The sequence below is a fragment of the Cannabis sativa genome, chromosome 2 (assembly GCF_029168945.1).
Source record: "Cannabis sativa cultivar Pink pepper isolate KNU-18-1 chromosome 2, ASM2916894v1, whole genome shotgun sequence".
NCBI classification, from domain to species: Eukaryota; Viridiplantae; Streptophyta; class Magnoliopsida; order Rosales; family Cannabaceae; genus Cannabis; species Cannabis sativa.
In genome coordinates this window covers 87,746,818-87,770,264 of record NC_083602.1, presented here as the reverse complement: position 1 = coordinate 87,770,264, position 23,447 = coordinate 87,746,818, and the positions used below count along the sequence as shown (strand labels likewise).

The window sequence follows — 23,447 nt, the reverse complement described above, 5'->3', positions numbered from 1 at the left end:
ACCCCAAACCCAGACCTAAACCCGGACCCGGACCCCGACCCGATCCCTGTTGGTTTTTATAGTTTATATCAGAGTTAGAAAAACAGAAGTGGATTTGATTAAAATTAATTTAACCCAATATGAATCATAAGCCTAAGGATCTCAGCATAATGTATATAGATTAAATCTAAACTAATGAATAGAGAGACAATACCTCTTGTAGCCTTCAGAGGATCCTCGCTATCTTTTTCGTATTATTATTGAACATCCAATCTAAGAACTTGCTAAAGAGTTCACTCCACAATCTTTCAAGCAAGTCTCAACACTTAGAAATAGAGTGAACTATTAGTAACTATAGGATGAGTATAATTATGCAATCATAGTATATTATCAACTCATGAGATACTGTGATGAGATAGGGATGATCATAAAACTCACACCACACTGATGTGTGTGGTGCGTGTGAGTTGAGGGGAGAGAGAGAGAGAGAGAGAGAGAGAGAGAGAGAGAGAGAGAGAGAGAGAGAGAGAGGCGTGCGAGTAGGTGAGAGAGAGTAAGAGTGAAAAGTTCAATCCTATTTTCTCTCAAACCTGATCACTTGTAATCTTTTTTATAAGGTGTTTGTTATACTGATATATATAGGGATATGATTTTGTCCCGTGATGTACTTTCACGGAATGTATTCCGTGGTACATTAAATGGGTCTCGGGGTACATTAAATGAGTATCACGGTACGTTTCTACTTTTTAACCCTAATTACTCTTAGATCAATCTCAGCCATCAGATCAAATAACTCCCTCATCTGACGGTTGCCGTACATCACGGATTACAATCCGTGAAAGTACAATAACGGGACAAAATCATATCCCTATATATATATCTATCATATATATATATATAAGGTTATAAAAAAAATCTTTATTTATTCCATTAAAATAAAATATAATATTTAATTTAATTTAAATTTATAATTCGAATTCAAATATAAATATTATATAACTGATGAACAAAAATTAGATAAATCTTTTTATTTTATTATTATATTTTTAATTAAATAGATTATTAAATAATATATTTAATTCAATAATTAAAAGATAATTAATTAATTTAATTTGAATTATTTTAACAATAAAATAATCAAACAAAATTAATATGAGCTTTTATATGTCACCCTACGCATGTGGGTTAGGTCTACACGTGTAGGTTGGGCCATATTATAAGGTTCAAAATTAATTTTTTTAATTTTACCATAAATAAGATTTATTGTCTATTCTGCCAATAAATAATAATTAATTAATTATCATTAATCTTTTATTTCATAAGAATTAAAATAAATATTATTTTCATTAAAATAATATATATTTCTTTAACATTATTTATGAATAATATTATACTTTACTAGTTAAATACTATTTAATTACACAGTTCATAATTGTCGTAATTATTTAAAATAATAATTTCTATAAATTACTACTTTCCCCTTAAGAATTTATTTCTCATAGGAATTAATTTACACTCAAATTTACTCATCAAATAAAATCTCCCCGTGTACAGTGTTGTATAAAGGTGACTTAGGGACCATGCACCTATATTTTGAAGCTTTAATAAACACTTGATTATTTTCGATCTCATCAATAGAATAATCTGTTTATTAATTCTATTATTACTCCACTATAAATATGGAATTACACTCTTTGACAATATAGAATTATATTTACAAAATTCTTACTTGTAGTCTATTGATATAATCAATATAAGTAGTTTGCCCTCCAATTATTAGTTAATAATTAGAGTTAGTCAAAATTATTGTTTTATCCTTCTAATTATCTCTTGACTCCTTATGTACTATTTATTTGATGTGAACAGTTAATTTATAACTTATTATAGATTTGGATCTAACTGCTAGCACTCCTGGAATTAACACTATAAGGGAACTAATATTCGATCTGTTAGAAAATTTTGGATTCCATTATTGTATAGCATGTTCTCAGCCACTCATGTTATTAAGCTCTCAAAACAAAAATTGTAAGAATCATTTTCTCTGAAAAACTTTAACGATGAATCAAAGAACTCAATGAACATAAACATGAGTTCATGTATACTTAGAATTCAGACTAATCTAATGATAATCGTTGTGATATGAATAATTTTTTCATGATAAACGACACGTTAATGAAAGATATTATTATATATCGGTTCAGTCATGCATAATCAAATTATATACAACACATTTACTAAATGTTTATCCACATATGTGATCAAAATCAAAATTACATACTTAGCAGTTCTATATTAAAGATTCATTTTACTTTGATACACTACAGACTAGTTTTATCCATCTCGTATTTTACTTCTCTTGTTCATCCTTACAAGATTATACCTTCTCCATATGAATAAGGAATTTTCAGATATTTATTAATTATACTACTATAATTAATGTATTCATTTATCTATAATTGTATTTCATATATTCTGTAATATATTATCCATTAATTACTTGCTTTTAGGACCTAAATCCCAACAAACTCTAGACCCGGACTCAGACCCCGAACCCGGACCCCAGACCCCAACTTAGACCTGGACCCCGGACCGGGCTCAGGTTAGGGTCCAACACCCTGACCTGAGTTTGGGTTCGAGTTCAGGTCTGGGGTCCGGGTCCAGGATTCGAGTCTGAATCCATGAATTCAGGGCTCGAGTCTAGATCTAAATTTGGGGTTTGGGTCTAGGGTTCGAGTCAGGGTTTCAAGTTCGGATTTGGGTCCGGATTCTGAGTTCGGAAAAGTGTACGAGTCCAGGTCGTGGTTGAGGTTAGGGTTGAGTTTATTGTAAAGAATTCATAATTTTACATAATTTATTAGTACAAGTCAATACCAAACATTGTACTGTACTAAATAATATTAATATTATACAATCTAACATAATACTATACAATACAATACAATACAATACAATACAATACGGTATCCCAAAAAAGCAAAGTTCAAAACAATAAAACAAAATGAATAGCATATAGCAATAATGTAATAGTTCCATGGCCAACCACTAATGTTGTCTTTGGTGGTATCAAAATACAAATTCATGAAAGTTATAAACTTTTGTCCTTATTCTCTATGGTATCAACAAAGATGCTAAGAATAATTTCTTAAACAATTCAGTGGTATCCGAATATTATCATCATATTAAGAATTGTTAGTCCTTTAACTTTTTTTTTTCTTTTACATGAAGAAAAATGTTGTGATTAAATATACAAGACTAATAAGAGCCCTAGCTACAATGTTACTAATTTTCGAAATTTTCTTCAACACAAATGATCATAGTTACAATAAAAAAAATGGAAACAACTTTCAACTTTTTAAAATAAGAATTAAGTAATAATTTTAATTTTTGCAGCTAAATTAAAATTAGTAAACTGATCTTGTAACTTATGTATATTGTAGTATAACTTATAATTTTTTTTTTACTGAATATATTGTATTATAATTTATAATAATCTGTACATAAAAGAAAATACAAAGTCAGAAATCTGGTCTAATTTAGATTAGCAATGCCCAACAATTGCCATAGTTATTAGTTATCCCTAAAGTACTATTCTAATTTCTACAGACCTACGGTTGAATATTCTTTATTAAAATGAAAATAATAATAAAAAAAATCAATAACAATAATGTAATTTAATAAAATATATACGGCTGAATAGTCTTTTTTTTTTTAAATAATAATAATTTTTTTTTAATTTATTTATAATATTCGAAAACGTATTAAAAAAAATCCTTAGATTGAAAAATTCAACCATCACGCTTTCAATAAAAAGGGTTGAAATTCTTACAAGTCCTCAGCCTCTTGTTATGCATAAATTAGGACCAGTTAATACTTTTTAATTAATTTTTATTTTTGAGGAAAAGTTTATTTTTATTTTTAAAAAATCAGATTTCAGTTGAAAAAAAAATAAAAAGGATCAAATTTACCTATTAATTTTAATACAATGTTTTTTTCCATTAGGAAATCGAATCTTATCTTAATCCAAAAGCATTTTTAAGAAAATTAATTAACATTTTTTAATTTTAATTTTAATTTACAAAATACAAATGAAGCGTTTAATATTTTAAGAAAATAAATAATAATAAAATATGGCCAACCTCAACAATGCAATATAAGTTGGGACCAGGCCAATCCACAAATCCAAATTAAATTTCATAATGAAAGGGGCATTTTAGGAACTTTAACGTTTATATTTTAACAGCCTACGTGGTCGCGTCCAATTGAAACCACACGAGCGGAGCAGTATCCAATCACAGTACGCCACGTGAAGCCAATGACAAGTAGAGACTACGTGTCACTTTTTGATTGGACCACGTCAATATTTTGAGCCACGTGTGCACCTAATAACCGCGAATGGAAAACCACGCGAGTCCTCTTCCTCTTATAATAGTCCCTCGTCTCGTTCGATAGCTCAGTTCTCACTCGTTAGCTTTGCTTCATTTCTCTCTCTCTAGCTTTCTCTCTCATCGTTTCAGCTATGGCGGTCGGGGTTAGGAACCCTAATTTTCTCTGTTTGATCTCTGTTCTATGCCTTCTATCTATAGCATCTGCTAAGGTTTTCTTCGAAGAGCGATTCGAGGGTATATATCTCTTCATTTCTCCTTCATTGTATTTATTTGCATTTTGTATTTTCGATTTGTGTGATTTTCGGTTTCGGTTTGCATTTCTGGTGAATTAGGTTGTTTTTGAGGCTGTGCGTCTGTCATTTTTGTTAATTGTATGTGTTTTGCGAAGGATCGGCAGTTTTGTATGTCTCTTTGTTTTGATCTGATGGTTGTTCGTGTTTATTTTAGCTTCGGTGTTGATATGTGAGCTTACATTGTTGATTTAAAGTAGATCTGTGAATTTGTGATCTGTTTGTTGGTTTTGGCTATGGAAATGGTTTTAGCTTTCGTCGAGATAATGCCATTTAGTGAAGAAGTATTATAATTAAAGTGATTTAGCTTTCTCATTAACATTTGCGGTCTGGATTCGATCCCCATGTGTAAAATCTATGAGTTCTTTTCTGTTATAAGGTGTAATATAAAATTAAAACTTAAGGTTCATATGATATGGTTCTGATCTGATCAATGTATAGCTCGGCATAGATCATTTAAGGCATTGGCGTTTATCAGGTCGGGATGGTTTAGTCTTTGGATTCCACATTGTTATCATGTGAGTTCTGAGGTCTTGATTGTTGATTGTTGAACCGCATAATTTATCTCATTCGGAAGGATTAGGATTGTGTTTGTTTTCAGTCTAACTTACTGTTTGGTATGGAATAGGATTGAAGTGGACATCCATTACACTGTTAGAATCATTGTGTGTATTAGAAAGCTCTTTTAAGTACATAGCTTTGCCTATACATTTTGTGTGAAAAGTTTGACATGACTACTTATATGTTTAAAGTCAAAAACTTATGAGAATTCCTTCTTGAATTTACAATGCTTCGTGATTAGTCTACTCTCGAAGGATGGAAGGGTAGTTCGGGTCAAATTTGCCTTTGTGGAGTGTACTATTTATTTCTTTGATGTATCCACTGTTAAATACGAATTTTTACTAATCTATGTGATTTGTTTGCTAATGTACTTTTCTTCTATACTGAAGATGGATGGGAGAACCGTTGGGTTAAGTCTGATTGGAAGAAAGATGAGAACATGGCTGGGGAGTGGAACTACACTTCTGGTAAATGGAACGGAGATGCCAATGACAAAGGTACCACACTTTATCTAATGTTGAATAGGATGCTGTTTTGTGTTTTGTTTTTAATGTGCTTGATGTACTAAAAATAAATTAAGCATTTGCTAATGAGCTGGGACATGTTTTAATTGATACAGGTATCCAAACAAGTGAAGATTACAGATTCTATGCCATTTCGGCTGAGTTCCCTGAATTCAGCAACAAGGACAAAACTTTAGTATTCCAGTTTTTGGTTAAGCATGAACAAAAGCTTGACTGTGGTGGTGGATACATGAAGTTACTTAGTGGTGATGTAGATCAGAAGAAATTTGGCGGTGATACCCCATACAGGTTGATACTACCTCTCCATATGATCTGTTACTCTCTTTTATTGTAATTCGTTATTTATGTTTAAAATTCTGATTTGTACTTGATGTTTGGTTATTTGCCAGCATTATGTTTGGACCAGATATCTGTGGCTACAGCACCAAGAAAGTTCATGCCATTCTTACCTACAACGGAACTAACCATTTGATCAAGAAGGACGTTCCATGTGAAACTGACCAACTCAGTCATGTTTACACATTTGTCCTCCGACCAGATGCAACCTACACCATCCTTATTGATAATGTTGAGAAGCAAACTGGCAGTCTTTACAGTGATTGGGATCTTCTTCCTCCTAAGAAAATCAAGGATCCCGAAGCTAAGAAAGTAAGCACTTATCAATGAATGGTAGGCGTCTTATAGATTTCTTCCCTGTTTTCCAGCTTATATTAATTCGATCCTCTAATGTCGACAGCCTGAAGATTGGGATGACAAGGAATACATTCCCGACCCCGAGGACAAGAAGCCAGATGTATGTCCCCATAGTTTTGATTGTCTTTTATTTAACGTTTTATTGAACTTATTGAGGAATGTATTGATTTCATTTTTTGTCATTTAAAGGGTTATGATGATATTCCAAAGGAGATCCCCGATCCTGAAGCAAAGAAGGTATGCACAGGCTTCTGTTTTTTTTTTTTCCTTTTTCTTTATTTTCTATTATACTTTAATACAAGTATTGTAGTTACTAATTCAGTTTGTCTTTGCAGCCTGAAGATTGGGATGAGACTGAAGATGGTGAATGGACTGCACCAACAATTCCCAACCCCGAGTACAACGGTCCATGGAGCCCAAAGGTATGTGGAGCCCTGGAAAAGTTGACCTTATTTGGCACTAAATTGCAGCATTGTCCTCATGGTTTTTCTCCCTCTTTCTGCAGAAAATTAAGAACCCCAACTACAGTGGAAAGTGGAAGGCACCACTCATTGACAACCCTGGTACATTTTCTGTCTGCAGTGTTATGATACTCAAATCTTTTCTGTTGTAGTATGGGTTAATGATCCTCTCGGTTAATTTCTTCACAGATTTCAAGGATGATCCCGATATTTACGTTTTCCCAAAGCTGAAGTACGCAGGAATTGAATTGTGGCAGGTAAATCTTTTTCGTGTGTTTTTGCGTTACATAGTTGCTCCCATGGAAACTCAGATGCTGATAAGCTAATTTTGCAGGTGAAATCTGGTACCCTGTTTGACAATGTCTTGATCACTGACGATCCCGAGTACGCAAAGCAGGTGGCAGAAGAAACATGGGCCAAAAACAAAGATGTATGTTTTTTCTTTACTCTATTGTTAGTGTAACTCCCAATAACATTATCTCTTTATATTATTTCTTACGGTTTCCAATGGTTTTTCCAGGCTGAGAAGGCAGCATTTGATGAATTAGAGAAGAAGAGAGAAGAGGAGGTAGAATCACTTTTTCATATTTGTTATTATTTTGTCAAGAATGTTCTCCTTTTCTTTTTCTTCCTTTTCCCATCATGTGGTATGGTATTGACACCTAAATTTAATTCTATTTCAGGAAACTAAGGATGATGTAGTTGATTCAGATGTAAGTAAAACTTTGCTTATTTCTAAGTATCTCCATAAAAATTCTTCTGCTGTGGTCCTAATAGTGTTGTTGTGTTTGTTTCCAGGCTGAGGATGAAGAAGAGGCCGAAGAACACGAAGAGGCTGCAGAGGAATCTGACGCCGAATCAAAACAGGAGGCAGCCGAAGACAGTGACGATGACAAGCATGATGAACTTTAGGAAGGTTAAGCACAACAGCAGAGTTGAGGAGAGAGATAAGCTGGGAGTGTTCGAAAACTACTCCGAATTTTTTTCTTCCTTATTTTAATTTTTTACATGTAGGAATTTTCTCAGCAAAGTAAACTTTAGCTGTTTGAGCCTCTAATTAGATAAAAGAAAGATATGATGAATTGTGTTTTTTTCATCTTCACAATTATGAATAGCTCAAACTTGTTTAAATTGCCTCCTCTTTTTAATTTAAGTCTCTGTCTAGGCCCTTACTTAACTTAATTGTTTCCGTAAAAAGAAAAAAAGAAGAGTGCTACTGTTAATTTTTTTTTTACGGGTCTTCGTTAAGCTTATAACATCATTTTTATAAATTTTTGAAAAATTTCGACTAATTTACAGTGTCGAAAATATGTTTGAAGTTTTGTGAATACACGTGATATTAAGAATTTTGTTTTCGGTATCGTAAACTATTTGGAATTTTTCAAAAATTTACAGGGATATTTAGAGGGATAATACTGTAATTATAATTAATATTGCTATGAAAAAAAATTTAAAAAAAAATATTTCTACATGAATTTTAGATTTTAGGCTTGAAGGTTGATTAAGAGGTTTGTCATAAAATGTTAGAATTAGCACTCTTCCCTCAAAGAACAAAAAAAAAAAACTTAATTTAGTTTTGAAATCTCTTCCAACAAAAGTAACACCGTCCTTTGGTCCTCTCTTCTGTAGTGGTTGTTGTTAGTAATGATTTGGTTGAGGGATTTCATTTATTGGTTACCTGGAAAGGATCTTCGTGGGAAGTTCTGTCATACTCTGCGTTTTTGGTAGTCTGCAGTCTCTCCACTTTTAAATTTGTACCCTTTTATCTTTTGCTATTTTCGGGTTGAGTTGTGATTAGTTTATTTTATTAAAGAAAAAAGACACTGAAATTGTTTCTGACTTGATTTTCGTATCTTATTGGTGAGAAATGTTTAGTAGCAATACTTTTCGTGTGATTAATCCTTTCATCAGCGGCATCTGAATTCTGGATCAAACGAGAATTGTTCACCTAAACAATGAATTCACTTATTCTAAAAGCTTTCTTTCTTATGAGAGGTGAGATATTGATTGGGATTACCAACTTCAACATTTAAGTTTGATTTTTCTTTATATGGAGAAGTTATTAGTACCGGAACATAATCCTGAGGTAGAGTTAATGCGCCAGCAATTTCTTGTAAAATTGTCTCTTTGAAATTTGAAGTTAATATAGAACTCAATGATAATGAATGAGGTTTGGTTGGAGTATAGGTGGGGCGCTGTGCTGGCAAAGGTGTTTGGCAGAAGAGGAATCTCAATATGTCACTTCATAATGGTGGTGTTGGACATTAATGGCAAAAAGGCCACGGATCTTCTCAACATCATAGAATAGACCGAGGATGGTTGTGACTTTCTTCCTCTGGCTGCTGCAAGCCCATGGTTTACGTACACCATATCTGACATGGTGACATGGGAACAACTGAACAAGGTGGTGATTAATGATTATCTAGGCTTTGATTAGTCTTGACTCTTGAATATCTCAAGTGATAGAAGAAATGAGTGGGTGGATGATATGCTTCAATAGTTAGTGGGTATATTTAACGGCGAACCCAGGATTGAATTTTAGGGTAAGCTTACTTATACATTTAATATAATCCAAAACAATAAATAACTAGTTAAACTTAAGTGGAATGGTGGTTTAGCAGCATCTTTCTATTCTAGTGGTCATAAGTTTGATCCTAATTCGAATCTTATACTTTATTTAATTATTTAATAAATAAAATGTAGATACACATAAAAAAAAGAGCAAAAAAATTAAAAACATGGTGTCCCATGTAAATTTAAAGTATCTTAACCAAGTGTTCTATTTAACTACTATGTATATATGAAAATAACAATTGTATATTAATATATTTTTAAATCTCGAAGTGGGCTTTAGCCATCTCTCAACACACTTAAGTCCGCCTATGGGTATACTTGGAGTTCATATAATAATACAAGTCAACAATGAGCTATAGCCCTATGGACCTTTAGTTGAAAGTTCACTCTCTATTGCCAAAATTGGAAAAGACCCTTTAGACGAGCGACTCATAGATACTCAATTTCATGGAGAATTTGGAGGCCCTCAGGGGAGTAGATGCTTGAAATATCACTTACCTCTAGGTGCCCCCAATATTTCTTTCATTAATGTATAAGTACAAGAGCATATATCTTTCGCAGTTAATTGGCGTGAAAATATAATCAAAATATTTAAATAATATTATTTTGTGAGACATATTTTGAAGGATAAAATTATCATGGTATGTTTAATTTTAAATATAAAAATAAAAATAAATAGAAGTCTTTACACATTCTTTGGAAATTTGTTAGGTAAATATTCAATTTCTATTATCTTTTATTAAATCAAATTGTCTCTTTTTTAAGGTGAAGTTCTCTCTCTTTTTAATGATAGTAAACAAATATAAAAACAACAATCTATAAGAATAACTATCTTACCACTAATTTCTTTTATCCTTTATTTACCCATTATTATTATTATCTTTTAATAATTAGTACTAGATTGTAACTTTATTAGTAGCCTTAAGAAGAAAAGAGTTACAACCCTAACAAAGTTGCAGTGATTTTGCTGTCAAAATTATTACTTAAAATAAGTAACTAATCGAATGAGATATGTAATTATGCCAAAAAATTTCATATATAAATTTGTAAAGTGTAACTTAAATCATTTTTTTTTTTTTTTGTAATAAGTAAATAAAATCAATGGGAAGTATGGTATATAGTTATTTATTTTGGCTTTTCTTTTCTTCTGAAAACTATAAAGATTGCTCATTGGAATTTGGAACTGCGTAAATCAACATCAAAAAGGATACTTTTCCACTTTTATTTTTACCATCTAGGGAAAACTCTCGTGTCAGTGATATTTACATAAGTGTGAAAATACAAATCAAAAACAAAAACAAAAAAAATAGTACATAATTCCTAAAAATCTTTAACTGAAAAGAAATAAAAGGAAGAGAAGAAAAATATATAACACAATGGAAATGGAATCATTTCATTTGTTCTCAACATTTGTTTTGGGCTTCTTCACTATCAACACTGGACATTTCACATTCTGGGCACAATGGTTGCTCACACTACCAAGAAAAGCCCTGAAAATTAATCCCCCAAAAACATTCAATCCTTTTTTAAAAAAATTCAATTATTCAAAAATAAAAAAGAATCAACATCTTTAATATTAATGAATTGAGTTATATATTTAACATTCAATTTTTTTTTAAAAAAATGAACAAAATATTTAAGAAGATGAGATTTATAATAATTAATGACCTTTTAAGAATACCATAACCATGGCTTCCCATGACCAACACGTCAGCACCAATCTTCTCCACCACCTCGCAAATCACATCTCTAGGATCACCACACTCTATTCTTGACTCTACCTTAACCTATACCACAATCCAAACTCAATACAAAATTTAAAATGATATAAAGAATTGTTAATAGGTAACATTAGTGCTCCACTTATAGGATCTCCAATGGTAGGCTTTATATCTCTACATCATTTAAAATATAATATTTTATTTTATTTTTATTCCATATTATTTTTGGCACCTTTACTTCTAAAAACACTCTAATATTATAATATTTTTTAAAAATGCTATAATTATGATATCACACATTATTAGATATATAATTTTTTTTCTTTATTAAACTATTATATATATATTGCACTTTTAATTTTTTATTGTATAAAAAAAATATAACATCAATGCCATTGTGTAGCATCAATGCAAATTTTAAGAATATCATTCTTTTATTTCCAATGCTATAACATCCCTATATTTTGCTAAGCATTCTTCAAAATATTACCATTGGAGATGCTTTTATTGTGATATTAATATTAGTGTAATTAAGTAGCGAATTTTATATAATTTTAAAATATAAATAACTTTTAAATACGTGCACCTAATAATAATGATTATAGAGAGTTTTGTTAATTTTATTAGGAAAAATTGGACAATTAATTTAAGTTAATTTTATTTTAATAATAAGATTAGATTAGATGATTGGAAATGACATTTTTAACCCTATTATAACAACTCTTAACTAAACTCACATCCTGAAGATCTGTGCACGTTCTCTTAGCTTTCTCGATGACGCAGTCTGCCACGTCATTGCCGTATCTAGCCATAGCAGCCATTATATCACTTGAAAACAAATACCCTGTAACCATGCATAAAATTACTAAAATGCCACTAAACCAACGATACTATGAAATTACCAGACTAGCCCTCCTCCTCACCTGTGCCATCTAGAGCCGTATAAACGGTTCGTGGGGGCTTGGCGTAGAGTAAGATAAGGGTATCTTTGGAATTATCAGTGATCACGTTCTTCAGACACCACGACAGCGCGTACGCACTCTCCTCACCTTCATCGACGGCCACCAGGATTTTTCGCTCCTTCGTTGGTATTTCAGCCATTGATCTTCTCTGATCTCTAATCCGACGGCTACAATTTTTTTGAGAATTATTGTTTTCTTTTCTGTTGAAGTAAATACTAAATATGTAAGAAGAAATGTTGTTAAATGAGTATTTATAGTGTGTGTTGCTGGTAATTGGGGTTTTGGTGTTTTTTCTTTTAATTTGTTTTATTGATTATTTTTATTATGATTTTCTGTTGGCGGTTTTGTGGGTTTTGGGCTTTCTTGTTTGATGGTTTTCCAAGACAGTGGGCCCATTATTTATCTTATTAATTTTTTTTTTTTTATTAATTTAGATTTTTGTCTTTCAAATTTTAAATTTTGACAAATAGTAAATGATATTTTTTGAATTTTTAAGGTTATTAAAAATACTGTTGAATTATTGAGATTATTCAATTTAAAGATTTTTATTCAATTTTAATAAAAAAAACTCTAATATAATAAAAATACAAAGGGTATGATTTAGTATATATTAAAGTTCGAGAGACATGATTTGGTAGATATCAAAATTTGAGGATCATAGTTTAGTACATAAACAATCACTAAATAGTAAAATTGAATGAAATTAGACAAAAGTTCTTAAATCTAACAATTTCAATAATTCAAGAGAATTTTTAACGGCCGAAAAAATTTAAAAAACATAATTTAGTACATACAAAAATCCTAATTATCTTATTTTTTTTAAAGTCATTATTTATTATTTAAGATATTATAATAACACAATTATTTCACAATTATCTTAGAGCTTGTCTCTTCTGCCACTGACACGTGGCACCTTCTTATGGTCGTTGTGAATTTACAATTGGCTTTTAATAATTTATCCAAATTTGCATTCTCTTTTGAAAAGATGCATTATTTATTTGAGAAAATAATATTATCTTGGTTTATTTTATTTTATTTATTTTTGCTTTATTCTTTTCCTTATTATAATGGAGGAAATTGACAAGCACTACTTCATCATAACGTTAAACCATCTTGATGGTAAAAAATATACTAAATTTTATATACATTTATATATTTTGTAATTATATTCTGATAAAATAATATAAAAATAATTATCAAATAAATTAAATATTTTTGTAACAAAATAATGATAATATTGTAATTAAAAATATGTATTTAAGTCATGATAAAAAAAATTGTATTTATTAAAGTCATAATAATATTGTTGTAAATAAAAAAAAATAATAAAGTATATTAAGAGCTAGCTCATTAGTATGGTAGATTCGATTGAATTGTACTTGACTATTAGTTAGGATTTGATTGATTCGGTTGAATTATATTAATACTATATTATGTTTGGTATAATACAAATTAAATAGGGTTTTTTTTTTTTTTTTGCAATAAATTTAATATTTTCTCCAATTTTCAATTCCCCAACGAGCAACCAAACCGTTGATCGAATTGATAACCACTCTAGAATCGCTCTATAATGATAAATTTCCAGCCTTCCTCTTTAGCCACCTCCAAAATTAAGCAACAAGCAGCCGCTTCTCCACAAAGCGATCAAAGAAGGCCAAACTAGAAGACTGAATTCTTTCGAACAAATCAACAAGGAGGATTAGGAGAATGATTGTTAGAGATAATTTTCCAAGAGAGAGTTCATTCTCACCTCGAACATTACCTCATGAACTTACAGCATGACCCCTTTGTTGAAGGTTCAAAATATTTACTGCCTCCTCGAGATGAACTATTTTAAGAATGACACCATAAAACTCTGCTCGACTACAACGTGTTATGACTTAATCAACACTCGTTGCTTACACCGCAAAAAACAACCGCTAAAGCTAGTACCAGTAGAGGTCCGTCGCTATTGAGTCGCCGGTAATATTGGGTGGCTATTAAAATTTCCAAAACTTCTAATTTTTTAACTTTTAACTAAAAAAGATTTTCCTATCTTCTTTATTCTAAATTCAAAGAATAATCTAAAAAAATTACAAAAACTATCAAAACAATTTAATATTTAATATCTACCTAAATATTATCAACCAATTATATTTATCTTTAACATAATAAAAAAATATTTTAAATTTTCAACGACATAAACATTTAACCTAAACATTACTCAAACAAATTTAATTATATCTTTAACAAAATAAATTACATTTTAAAATTTCAAAAACAATATCTAAACAATTAATACAAAAAAAAATTATCAACCTATTACACTTTTATTTATTAATAGAAATAACATTTTCAAACGCATAGCTCAATATCAAAACACATCTTCCACAAATTAAAATATGTGAATACTTCTTACTCCAAGTTGCAATATATCCCAATTTTTTTTACCAAGAGATCTAATAAATAGAAAAAAAAAACATTAAAAAAATATTGATATAAACTCATAACCACATTAAATTTTATACACCAAAAAAATGAAAAACTCATAATTATATATCACATAAATATATATAATATTTAACAAAATATACTAAAAAATAATACAGATCACAGTTTTTACACAAATATATAATATTGTATAAGATTTATATTTAAAAAATTATATAAATTTAATATACATATGTAGTGATTTGGTTTAAATGTTGAAGACGATTACCGGTTGACTTAACTTCAAACATCGATAGTGTCGTAGACTGGAAATAGAGAGGAGGAGAATGAGAAAGAAATAATGCATTACAAAATTTTTGTAACTAAAGTTACTTTTTGTCATTGTCTTTTTTAAATTCTAATCATTAATATAATTCATATACATACATATATTTTAAATCAAATTAATGGAAAGAAAAAAAAAAATCTACCCTCTACCCACCCTTCTTGGTGGCTTAAAATAGTCGATAATTTTCTCCACCCTCAAAACTTATTTATTTTATTTTTTTTCCAAAATATTGGTGTAGGCTATACTATCCAATTTCACCCACTTATTCCATATGATCTAATTGTGTTTTAAATTTAACCCAATTTTTAATAGATGTCAAATTAGATACAAAGAAATTAATATTTTTTTACAACAACATCAAAATATATTATTATACCATTTATTTTGTAGTCCATTAATTTAAAGATGCTCTTATATTGTTTTTGGGTATATAAATATGTAAGACACTTTGGATAAGGTCATCAATAGAATAATTAAAAGATTAATAAGACGTTTTCCTTTTCTGCTTTATTTATTTATTTTTTAAAAAAATATATATATAATATAAGCAAAACACAGTGAAACTATGGTTTTCTTTTATGAGATAGTCAAAAACTATGGTTTATTTATTATTAATAAGATAAAAGGAGATTTTGGTAATTTACTAGCTATAGACTAAAAAATTCGTAGATACCATATCTATTAGATTTAGAAATAATTATTTTAGTTTCCACACAATTTTTTCATCCTTTTTTAAGTAAAAGAAATGAAGAACATGGCATATAAAAGATGTTGGCACGTGAAAAGAGTATCATACCAATATTAAACTCTTGAGATGCCCATGCCCCCCAAGAAAAAGACATAAAGAAAACATATATTTATGGAGTTGCATCAAATCAAGACAAAGCAAAGAATTAGTGTAATTGAATATCAATATCATACCTATGAAACTTGTTTGCAAGACTGGCACAAATTACTAATAAAAATAATTGGGGAGAAACTGTCTGTCTGAATTTCAAAGTTTAGTACGATTAACTTCTGTTATACTCGAAATTAAGCTGGCACTTTGAAAGAGGACACGTGTTAACTTTGAGAATACGAATCAACGAATATAATGGTAATTATATTAAAGGATATTAAAATAGAATAACTCATTAAATGCGGAGTTGATAGAGTATATTTATAATTCGCTAACTGTAAAATCTTAAGCGAGATAAAGATGTACAAACTGTTGACTCATGCGTTGGCGATAAACCATTATGCGTCAGAAGACACAATCATAAGGACGACATTATTAATACAGAGCGAGGCACCAACCTCGCTACGTATAAAAGGTGGTGACGAGACATATTGACTGTTAGAACACTTAGCGTATAATATACATTATATAAACTAAGCATAATAGTTGAATGAATTTGAACAACGAATAGCGTGACATCCATATCGCTATAGGAATGCATACTCATGGTACCTTCACTAATCAGCTCAGACATCTTTCAATGAGATCCACTGCTCCGTCGACTCAGCTATCTCAGATAGAAGCTGACATTCAAATGATGTTGACTGCTGAAGTTCACCTTGTCACCAAGAACTGCGATTATCAGATGGAGTTATGTCTTCGATAACAGAAACAATAGGATTCAAATTATCAACCTCAAAAAGACATGGAAAAAGCTCCAGCTCGCCGTCAGGGTTATTGTTGCTATTCCAGCGAGATGACCCAACGAGATACACTTTGCAGCGTATCTAAATCTATGTCAGCATTGACCCAGTAAAAACGAATAAATCACAGCTGTATGATTTTTAAATAATAACCACATTTATTTTACGTGGGACGTAATCAAATCCCATAATTTTAGGAAAATATTATTGTGGGATATGAATCTGATTGTAATTAACTGTCTCCTTATGTAACTATAAATAGGGGTAGAATGTACTGAAAAAGAGACGAAAAATCTTGGAGAGAACCCTAATTTGTATCAGAGAAAGCTAATAAGATAGACTCGTAGACTATGCAAACTTTTAACTTCAAAACCACGTAAAAAACTTGGTGTGATCTTTACATTATTCTTCTTATTTTCATTCTCAATTATTTCTGTGCTAATCCTATCACTAAAATAGGCTTATATCGTTAACGAAAATCTATGTTAACAACTTCCAAAATTAGAAAAATTAGGGGGAGTTTAGGCTAAACTTCTCAACATCTATATCATTTTGCTCTATATATCTTCCATCCACTTTAATTTATTAAGTGCAGTGACAAACCCAAATTTTTACTTTGTGGAGACTTATTTATCATTAAAAAAAATACTTATATACATTATAATCACAATCTTACCAGATTTATTTAATTTTTGGGAGCTTTTTTACTATTTTAGTATATAATTATCAAATTAAAAAATTTACGTAATATTTTTATTAGCGTCAGTGGATCCGTTCCTAGTTAAGTGCCAAAATAAACTGTCACTGCAGTATACACAAGTGTATACATACCTAATATTAATCATTAAAAAATACATTAAAATATTTAAAAATTTCAAAATAGAACAAAAATAATTATTTTATTCCTTTTTCTTTTTTCTTTTTCTTTTTCTTTCTTCTTATTCTTCTTCTTCTTCTTCTTCTTCTTCTCAAAAATCAAACCCCCACCCACAAACACCAACCCAGAAATCGAACCCCAACCTAAAAAACTCTAACCCAAAAATCAAACCTAGAAAACTCTAACCCCAACCCAAATAATCGACATATAAATTACTCCAACCAAAAAAAATCTAACCAAAAAACCCATGAACCCCAACACAGAATTCAAAACCCAGAAATCGAACTCTAACCTCGTCGTCCTCTCTCTCTCTCTCTCTCTCTCTCTCTCTCTCTCTCTCTCTCTCTCTCTCTCTCTCTCTCTCTCTCGATTTCTTACCTTATCATCACCGTCCGACCCTCCTCACCTCAACCTCGTCATCCTCACTCTCTCTCTCTCTCTCTCTCTCTCGGTTTCTTGCCTTGTCGTCTTCTCCCAAGATCTAAAGAACGTCACTGGAGCTGAAGTCGGTGTCTCAGAGTTCCTTCTTGCCTGCTCGTCTTCTCCCCAGATGTGAAGAACGTCCTCGGTATCCCAAATCTCCTTCCCACCTTCTCTTTCACGTCGTTGGACCTCCTCAGATGATGCTAGGTTTTTTGAGTGCGAAATCGTCGCCATGGAGCTTCAGCTCCGGCGATGTTCTTCACAATGAGGTGCAGCTAGGGTTGCAAACTTAAACATTTTAGAGAGAGAGAAGAAATAAGAAGAAGAATAGAAGAAATAAGAAGAAAAGGAAAAAAAATGAAAAAAAAAAAAGAGAAAAGAGAAAAAAATAATTATTTTTTGTACTATTTTTTTAAAATTTTATAATATTTTAAATTATTTTTTAATATTTATATTATTAATATTAGGTGGACTAATGAAATTTCGCCACGTGACAGTGACAATCTACTTTGGCACTTAACAGACTAAAGTGAACGAAAAAAATACAGAACAAAACGATTGTGGAGGTTGGGGAGTTTAGCCTAATTTTTTTAGTCTAGGGGTTAATCGTGCCAAACTTCAAAATTTAAGAAGTTTAACTGCAAATAATCTATGTTTTGGCTTGTAACATAGTTTAAAAATATTTTTTAAAAATATGTTTTATAAAACTGTTTTTACTCTTTATTTTTTAAATGAGAATCAAATTTTAAAAATTTTGAAAAGAAAATTACTTTCAATTTTTTAAACAATTTTTTTTTCTTAATTAATATTTTAGATTTCGATCCTAACCTGGACCTTGGGACCCGAACTTCGACCTCGGTCTCACTTCCAGACTCCAACCACAGCCCCGACCCCAAAGCTAGACTTAAACTCGATTTAAATAAAATCTAAAAATAATGGGAAATTTGCAGCAAAAGTACCTAAAAAGTTTACTATGATACAGATTAGTCCCCAACCTCCAAAAATAGCGACAATAGTCCTCAAGGTCACATATTTTGTAAGTTTGTTAGTCCTAAATTTGACAAATATGTTAAGTTATTCATAACTGACATGTGTTGAGTCATTATTGATCCAAATAATACTTTTAATAAAAAATATTTTAAATTAAAAAAGTTAAAAATATATTTTAAAATATAATTTTTTTTTCTCCTTCCTCTTCTACCTCCAGCCACACCCGACCCCTCTTATTCACTTTTTTTTTCTCAAACTCAATCCTCCCATAACCATGGAAGAAGTGTGAAAAGACAAACCTTTATGCCCCGACCCCAACTCTAAAGCCCTAAATCTCTCTATCTCGGGGCTCGATATTTTTCACCTCTGACGAAGAGGCCACCACGGGCCTCAACGTCGTTAATAGGAGGCAAGGCCACCATGGCCTTTGTCGAGTTTCAAACTGAGGTTCCCGTAGCTCCCTTCGCTGTTCAGTCGCCGTCAAAAGCCTACCGGAGTAAAAAATTTTGGGTCCGATCTAGTCATATCCGAGATCCATTGAGTAAAATGACTTTCAAAAATGTATGCTATTCGTAAAGATCTTTTAGATCTCGTCGATAGTTTCTGCAAGCTTCGCCTTCAACGGTAGACGACCACCGTGCGCGGTGGAACTCCGGTTAGCTCGAGGACCGGAGTTGTGACAGTGAGTAGTCCCGTGATCCATAAGGGGAAACACCGGGTAAGCTGTGCAATCCCACACCGCCTGGGGAAGGTCAAGTGGGATGATTGTGAGACTGTGTAGGTATGGGACTACACAGTTGAAGAGGGCTTAAATGGATTGATTGGTACTACCTATATCAACAAGGTGCATCTTGTTTTTCGGTAGCCCATCTCGAAAGAGCTCCACAGTTAAGCGTGCTCGGCACGAGCAATTTCAAGGATGGGTGACCTCCTGGGAAGTTTTCTCAGGATGCGTGTGAGTGAGGACAAAGCAGGCTGAAAACACTCGTGTTGGTCTGTAGGGTCAGTCATCAATCCAGGAAGCAGCCAGAGTGGCGTACTCGTGTATAAGAGCCATTAGTCCGTGGGTGTAAGGGCCCAATGGAGGCTTGAAGTGGGGACGTTACAAATGGTATCAGAGCCTTGACCCAGCCGGAAGTGTGGTCGACGAGGGCGTCGGACCTGTGGGGGTGATTGTGACGGTGAGTAGTCCGCGTGATCCATAAGGGGAAACAGGGTAAGCTGTCCAATCCCACACCGCCTGGGGAAGGTCAAGTGGGATGATTGTGAGACTGTGTAGGTATGGGACTACACAGTTGAAGAGGGCTTAAATGGATTGATTGGTACTACCTATATCAACAAGGTGCATCTTGTTTTTCGGTAGCCCATCTCGAAAGAACTCCACAGTTAAGCGTGCTTGGCCTGGAGCAATTTCAAGGATGGGTGACCTCCTGGGAAGTTTTCTCAAGATGCGTGTGAGTGAGGACAAAGCAGGCTGAAAACACTCGTGTTGGTTTGTAGGGTCAGTCATCAATCCAGGAAGCAACCAGAGTGGCGTACTCGTGTATAAGAGCCATTAGTCCGTGGGTGTAAGGGCCCAATGGAGGCTTGAAGCGGGGACGTTACAGGAGTGTGGCTAGATAGGGGTGGGTTGGGATCAGGGTGTTGCTGGAGGAAGAAAACAAAGTTGGGGTGGTGTGGTTGGAGGAAGAAAATGATATAGGGGTGGTGGGGGTGGACTGCTGGAGGTAGAAGACGAAGGAGAAAAGAAAAGAAAAAGAAAAGAAAATTATATTTTAAAATATTTTTTAATTTTTAATTATTTTTGTTAAAATTATTATTTGAACCAATAATGGCTCAACACGTGGCAATTATGAATAACTTAACGAATTCGTCAAATTTAAGACTAACAAACCTACAAAAAAATGTGATCTTGAGGACTATTACCGCTATTTTTTGAAGTTGAGGATTAATCTGCATCATAGTAAACTTTTTATGTATTTTTGCCGCAAATTTCTTAAAAATAAAAATTATAAAACACACATTTATTTTTTTTATTTTTAAAATAAAAAAAAATTGTTAAGGAATATATTTCTATTTTTTGAAAATAAAATTTTAAAATTCCTTTAAAAAAAAAAAATTTAAAAACACAAATATTATTTTGTGATTAAAAAAATAAAAAACAAAAGTGTTAGAATAAGGATAAATACTATTTTGGACCCTGTATTTTGTAAAAGTCACTAATTAGATCCTCTGTTTTGATAAATGACAAAATAGACGCTATATTTTCCAAAATGGTATAAATAAGACCCTTAATTGATTTTTTTGTCAAAATAAAGTTTAATAATAATATGATCTAAATGTGTTATGACAAAATTGTTTACATTTTCTGTATTTGTTCGTGTTAAGAATTGTCTTCAAGTTAGTTATATTAAAAAAAAAGTTACAAAGATTAAACTCAAGTTTTATTTTTACTATTTTAAAAAATATATGGTCTATCTTACAATTTAACAAAATAAAAAGTTTAATTAATAACTTTAACAAAACACAATGTACAAACTACTATTTACACTTAGAATAATAATAAAAAACTTACACGCGAATCATATTTTAAAATCAACGGTCCAAAATTGGCTTATGTATATACCTAACCCTCGGATTCGACTAAACCTCGGTAGCAGTAGTAGTTGTACTAGATACCATTCTCACTCTTCTATCTCCCTTTTTGGAGTTTGGGGCTTCGATCCATCGGTTTTTGTAGTGGGTTTCAGTGAAGCACAATGTTTTTGGTGGACTGGTTCTATGGTGTTCTTGCCTCTCTCGGATTGTGGCAGAAGGAGGCCAAGATCTTATTTTTGGGCCTCGACAATGCCGGCAAAACCACCTTGCTTCACATGCTCAAAGATGAGGTTTTTATTCTTCTTTATTTTCTTCCCCAAATTGAATTATATGGAATTGAATTATGAATGTTCGCTGTTTTATTTTAATTTTAAAAATTTCACTTTTTTGGGGTTATTATTATTATTACTCGGTGAGTTTGTTTCCCCTGAAAAGAAAGGAATTTGAATTGGGAATTTCCTGAATTTTACTTTTAATTATTACAACTATTGTATAATCGTTGATCTGAGCTGAATTTTTTGAGTTTGCCTAAAGTTTAGGTATGGTTTTATTGGTGTAAGTAGGTTAAAATTGACCAATGGAAAAATGTTGGGTTGGTGGGTTTGTACTGAATTTTACTCACACTATAAGAGAATTAAGATATCAATTTTGTTTAGCTGTGTTCTTCTTTTGCAGATGTGAAAAGGGTGGTAGTTTTTTCTTTTTCTTATAATGTTTTTGATTTAAGTATCATACAATTTTATTTATTGGTGATGAATATTGGCAGAGATTGGTTCAACATCAGCCGACACAGTACCCAACATCTGAGGAATTGAGTATTGGAAAAATCAAGTTCAAGGCTTTTGATTTGGGTGGACATCAGATTGCTCGTAGAGTTTGGAAAGATTATTATGCCAAGGTATTATTATAATTTGAGTATTAAAATGCATGCTCACTGCAAATGGTGACTGCCATTTTCTTTATAATTGGCTATTTGAACTTTGTTATTTATGTGGAAGTAGTTTAGGAACCATCTTTGCTCAAACTGAGATTAATGGTCGTCGATTTGTTTGATTTTATTATTATTAGGCTAGTTAAGATATTTGCCTCAAAACTTTTTAGGCTGTTGAAGTTTTTTCCTCAACTATTAAGATTCTTGGATTAAAAGACTTTTCTCCAATTTAGGGGACATAATTTGGTATATGTCAAAATTCGAAAGTATGATTTAGTAGATATTAAAATTCGTGGGACATTAGTACATAGAATATACCCTTATCTAACTTTATAGCTTACTTTAGAGAAGGATTTATGTATTTGGGAAGGGGGAGCACCACAAAACTAGCAAAATTTAGACAAGAGTTTTTCACTAGGAAGGATTTGGTTGATTGTTACAATGATCCGAATGGGAATTAAGTTCATTTCAAGGAGCCCTCTCTTAGATTCGTGTTGCATAATCTATGTTCTATTTTGCTCGAAAAACTAATGTAGATGATTCTTCGTCTTAGATGGCTCTTTTCTAGTCAATTAGTTTAGGAAGTAACTAAAATTTTGTGTTTTATTCATTAAGGTGGATGCAGTGGTTTACCTGGTGGATTCTAACGACAAGGAGAGATTTGCCGAGTCAAAGAAAGAGCTGGATGCTCTCCTCTCCGATGAGGCATTGGTAGATGTTCCATTTCTTATATTGGGAAACAAGATTGATATACCGTATGCTGCATCTGAAGACGAGCTGCGCTACCACCTTGGACTGAACAACTTCACCACAGGGAAAGGGAAAGTAAATTTAACAGATTCAAATGTCCGCCCTCTCGAGGTATTCATGTGCAGCATTGTGAAGAAAATGGGTTACGGAGACGGTTTCAAGTGGCTTTCTCAGTATATTAAGTAGAGATTGCAGTTTAGGACGTAAAAGTAAAGATTTGGTTTATAATTTTTTTAAAGCGTTATCTTATTTCTTGTTAAACCAAGCTGTTGGTATTCGAAATACTTTACTTTGTTCTGACAATAACATACAACCTTCCTTCCCCATGA

General features: G+C 31.8%; 3 protein-coding genes across 3 annotated transcripts; 2 read left to right on the top strand and 1 right to left on the bottom strand.

Moving 5' to 3' along the window:
• The first annotated feature begins 4,171 nt into the window (after positions 1-4,171).
• Positions 4,172-8,024, top strand: LOC115718493 (calreticulin). The gene is made up of 13 exons (XM_030647290.2): positions 4,172-4,598; positions 5,605-5,712; positions 5,835-6,027; positions 6,129-6,387; positions 6,476-6,532; positions 6,622-6,669; positions 6,768-6,854; positions 6,938-6,995; positions 7,083-7,150; positions 7,228-7,323; positions 7,414-7,461; positions 7,577-7,606; positions 7,692-8,024. Exons 1-13 carry the CDS (start codon positions 4,496-4,498, stop codon positions 7,803-7,805), a joined length of 1,269 nt encoding a protein of 422 aa, XP_030503150.1. The 5' UTR covers positions 4,172-4,495; the 3' UTR covers positions 7,806-8,024.
• A 2,635-nt stretch (positions 8,025-10,659) lies between these two features.
• Positions 10,660-12,431, bottom strand: LOC115718454 (universal stress protein A-like protein). The gene is made up of 4 exons (XM_030647239.2): positions 12,112-12,431; positions 11,926-12,032; positions 11,136-11,254; positions 10,660-10,957 (listed from the first exon to the last, which is right to left on the bottom strand). Exons 1-4 carry the CDS (start codon positions 12,287-12,289, stop codon positions 10,861-10,863), a joined length of 501 nt encoding a protein of 166 aa, XP_030503099.1. The 5' UTR covers positions 12,290-12,431; the 3' UTR covers positions 10,660-10,860.
• An 8,986-nt stretch (positions 12,432-21,417) lies between these two features.
• On the top strand, positions 21,418-23,447 carry LOC115720636 (GTP-binding protein SAR1A). Its single transcript, XM_030649802.2, has 3 exons — positions 21,418-21,727; positions 22,204-22,335; positions 22,984-23,447. Exons 1-3 carry the CDS (start codon positions 21,599-21,601, stop codon positions 23,302-23,304), a joined length of 582 nt encoding a protein of 193 aa, XP_030505662.1. The 5' UTR covers positions 21,418-21,598; the 3' UTR covers positions 23,305-23,447.

Coding starts and splice junctions, on each gene's coding strand:
- LOC115718493 (XM_030647290.2), top strand. CDS start 4,496: ATGGCGGTCGGGGTTAGGAACCCTAATTTTCTCTGTTTGATCTCTGTT. Junction 6,533..6,621: donor CCGAGGACAAGAAGCCAGAT/GTATGTCCCCAT, acceptor TGTCATTTAAAG/GGTTATGATGATATTCCAAA. Junction 7,607..7,691: donor ATGATGTAGTTGATTCAGAT/GTAAGTAAAACT, acceptor GTTTGTTTCCAG/GCTGAGGATGAAGAAGAGGC.
- LOC115718454 (XM_030647239.2), bottom strand. CDS start 12,289: ATGGCTGAAATACCAACGAAGGAGCGAAAAATCCTGGTGGCCGTCGAT. Junction 12,033..12,111: donor TACGGCTCTAGATGGCACAG/GTGAGGAGGAGG, acceptor GCATGGTTACAG/GGTATTTGTTTTCAAGTGAT. Junction 11,255..11,925: donor CGTGCACAGATCTTCAGGAT/GTGAGTTTAGTT, acceptor ATTGTGGTATAG/GTTAAGGTAGAGTCAAGAAT.
- LOC115720636 (XM_030649802.2), top strand. CDS start 21,599: ATGTTTTTGGTGGACTGGTTCTATGGTGTTCTTGCCTCTCTCGGATTG. Junction 21,728..22,203: donor TTCACATGCTCAAAGATGAG/GTTTTTATTCTT, acceptor GAATATTGGCAG/AGATTGGTTCAACATCAGCC. Junction 22,336..22,983: donor GGAAAGATTATTATGCCAAG/GTATTATTATAA, acceptor TTATTCATTAAG/GTGGATGCAGTGGTTTACCT.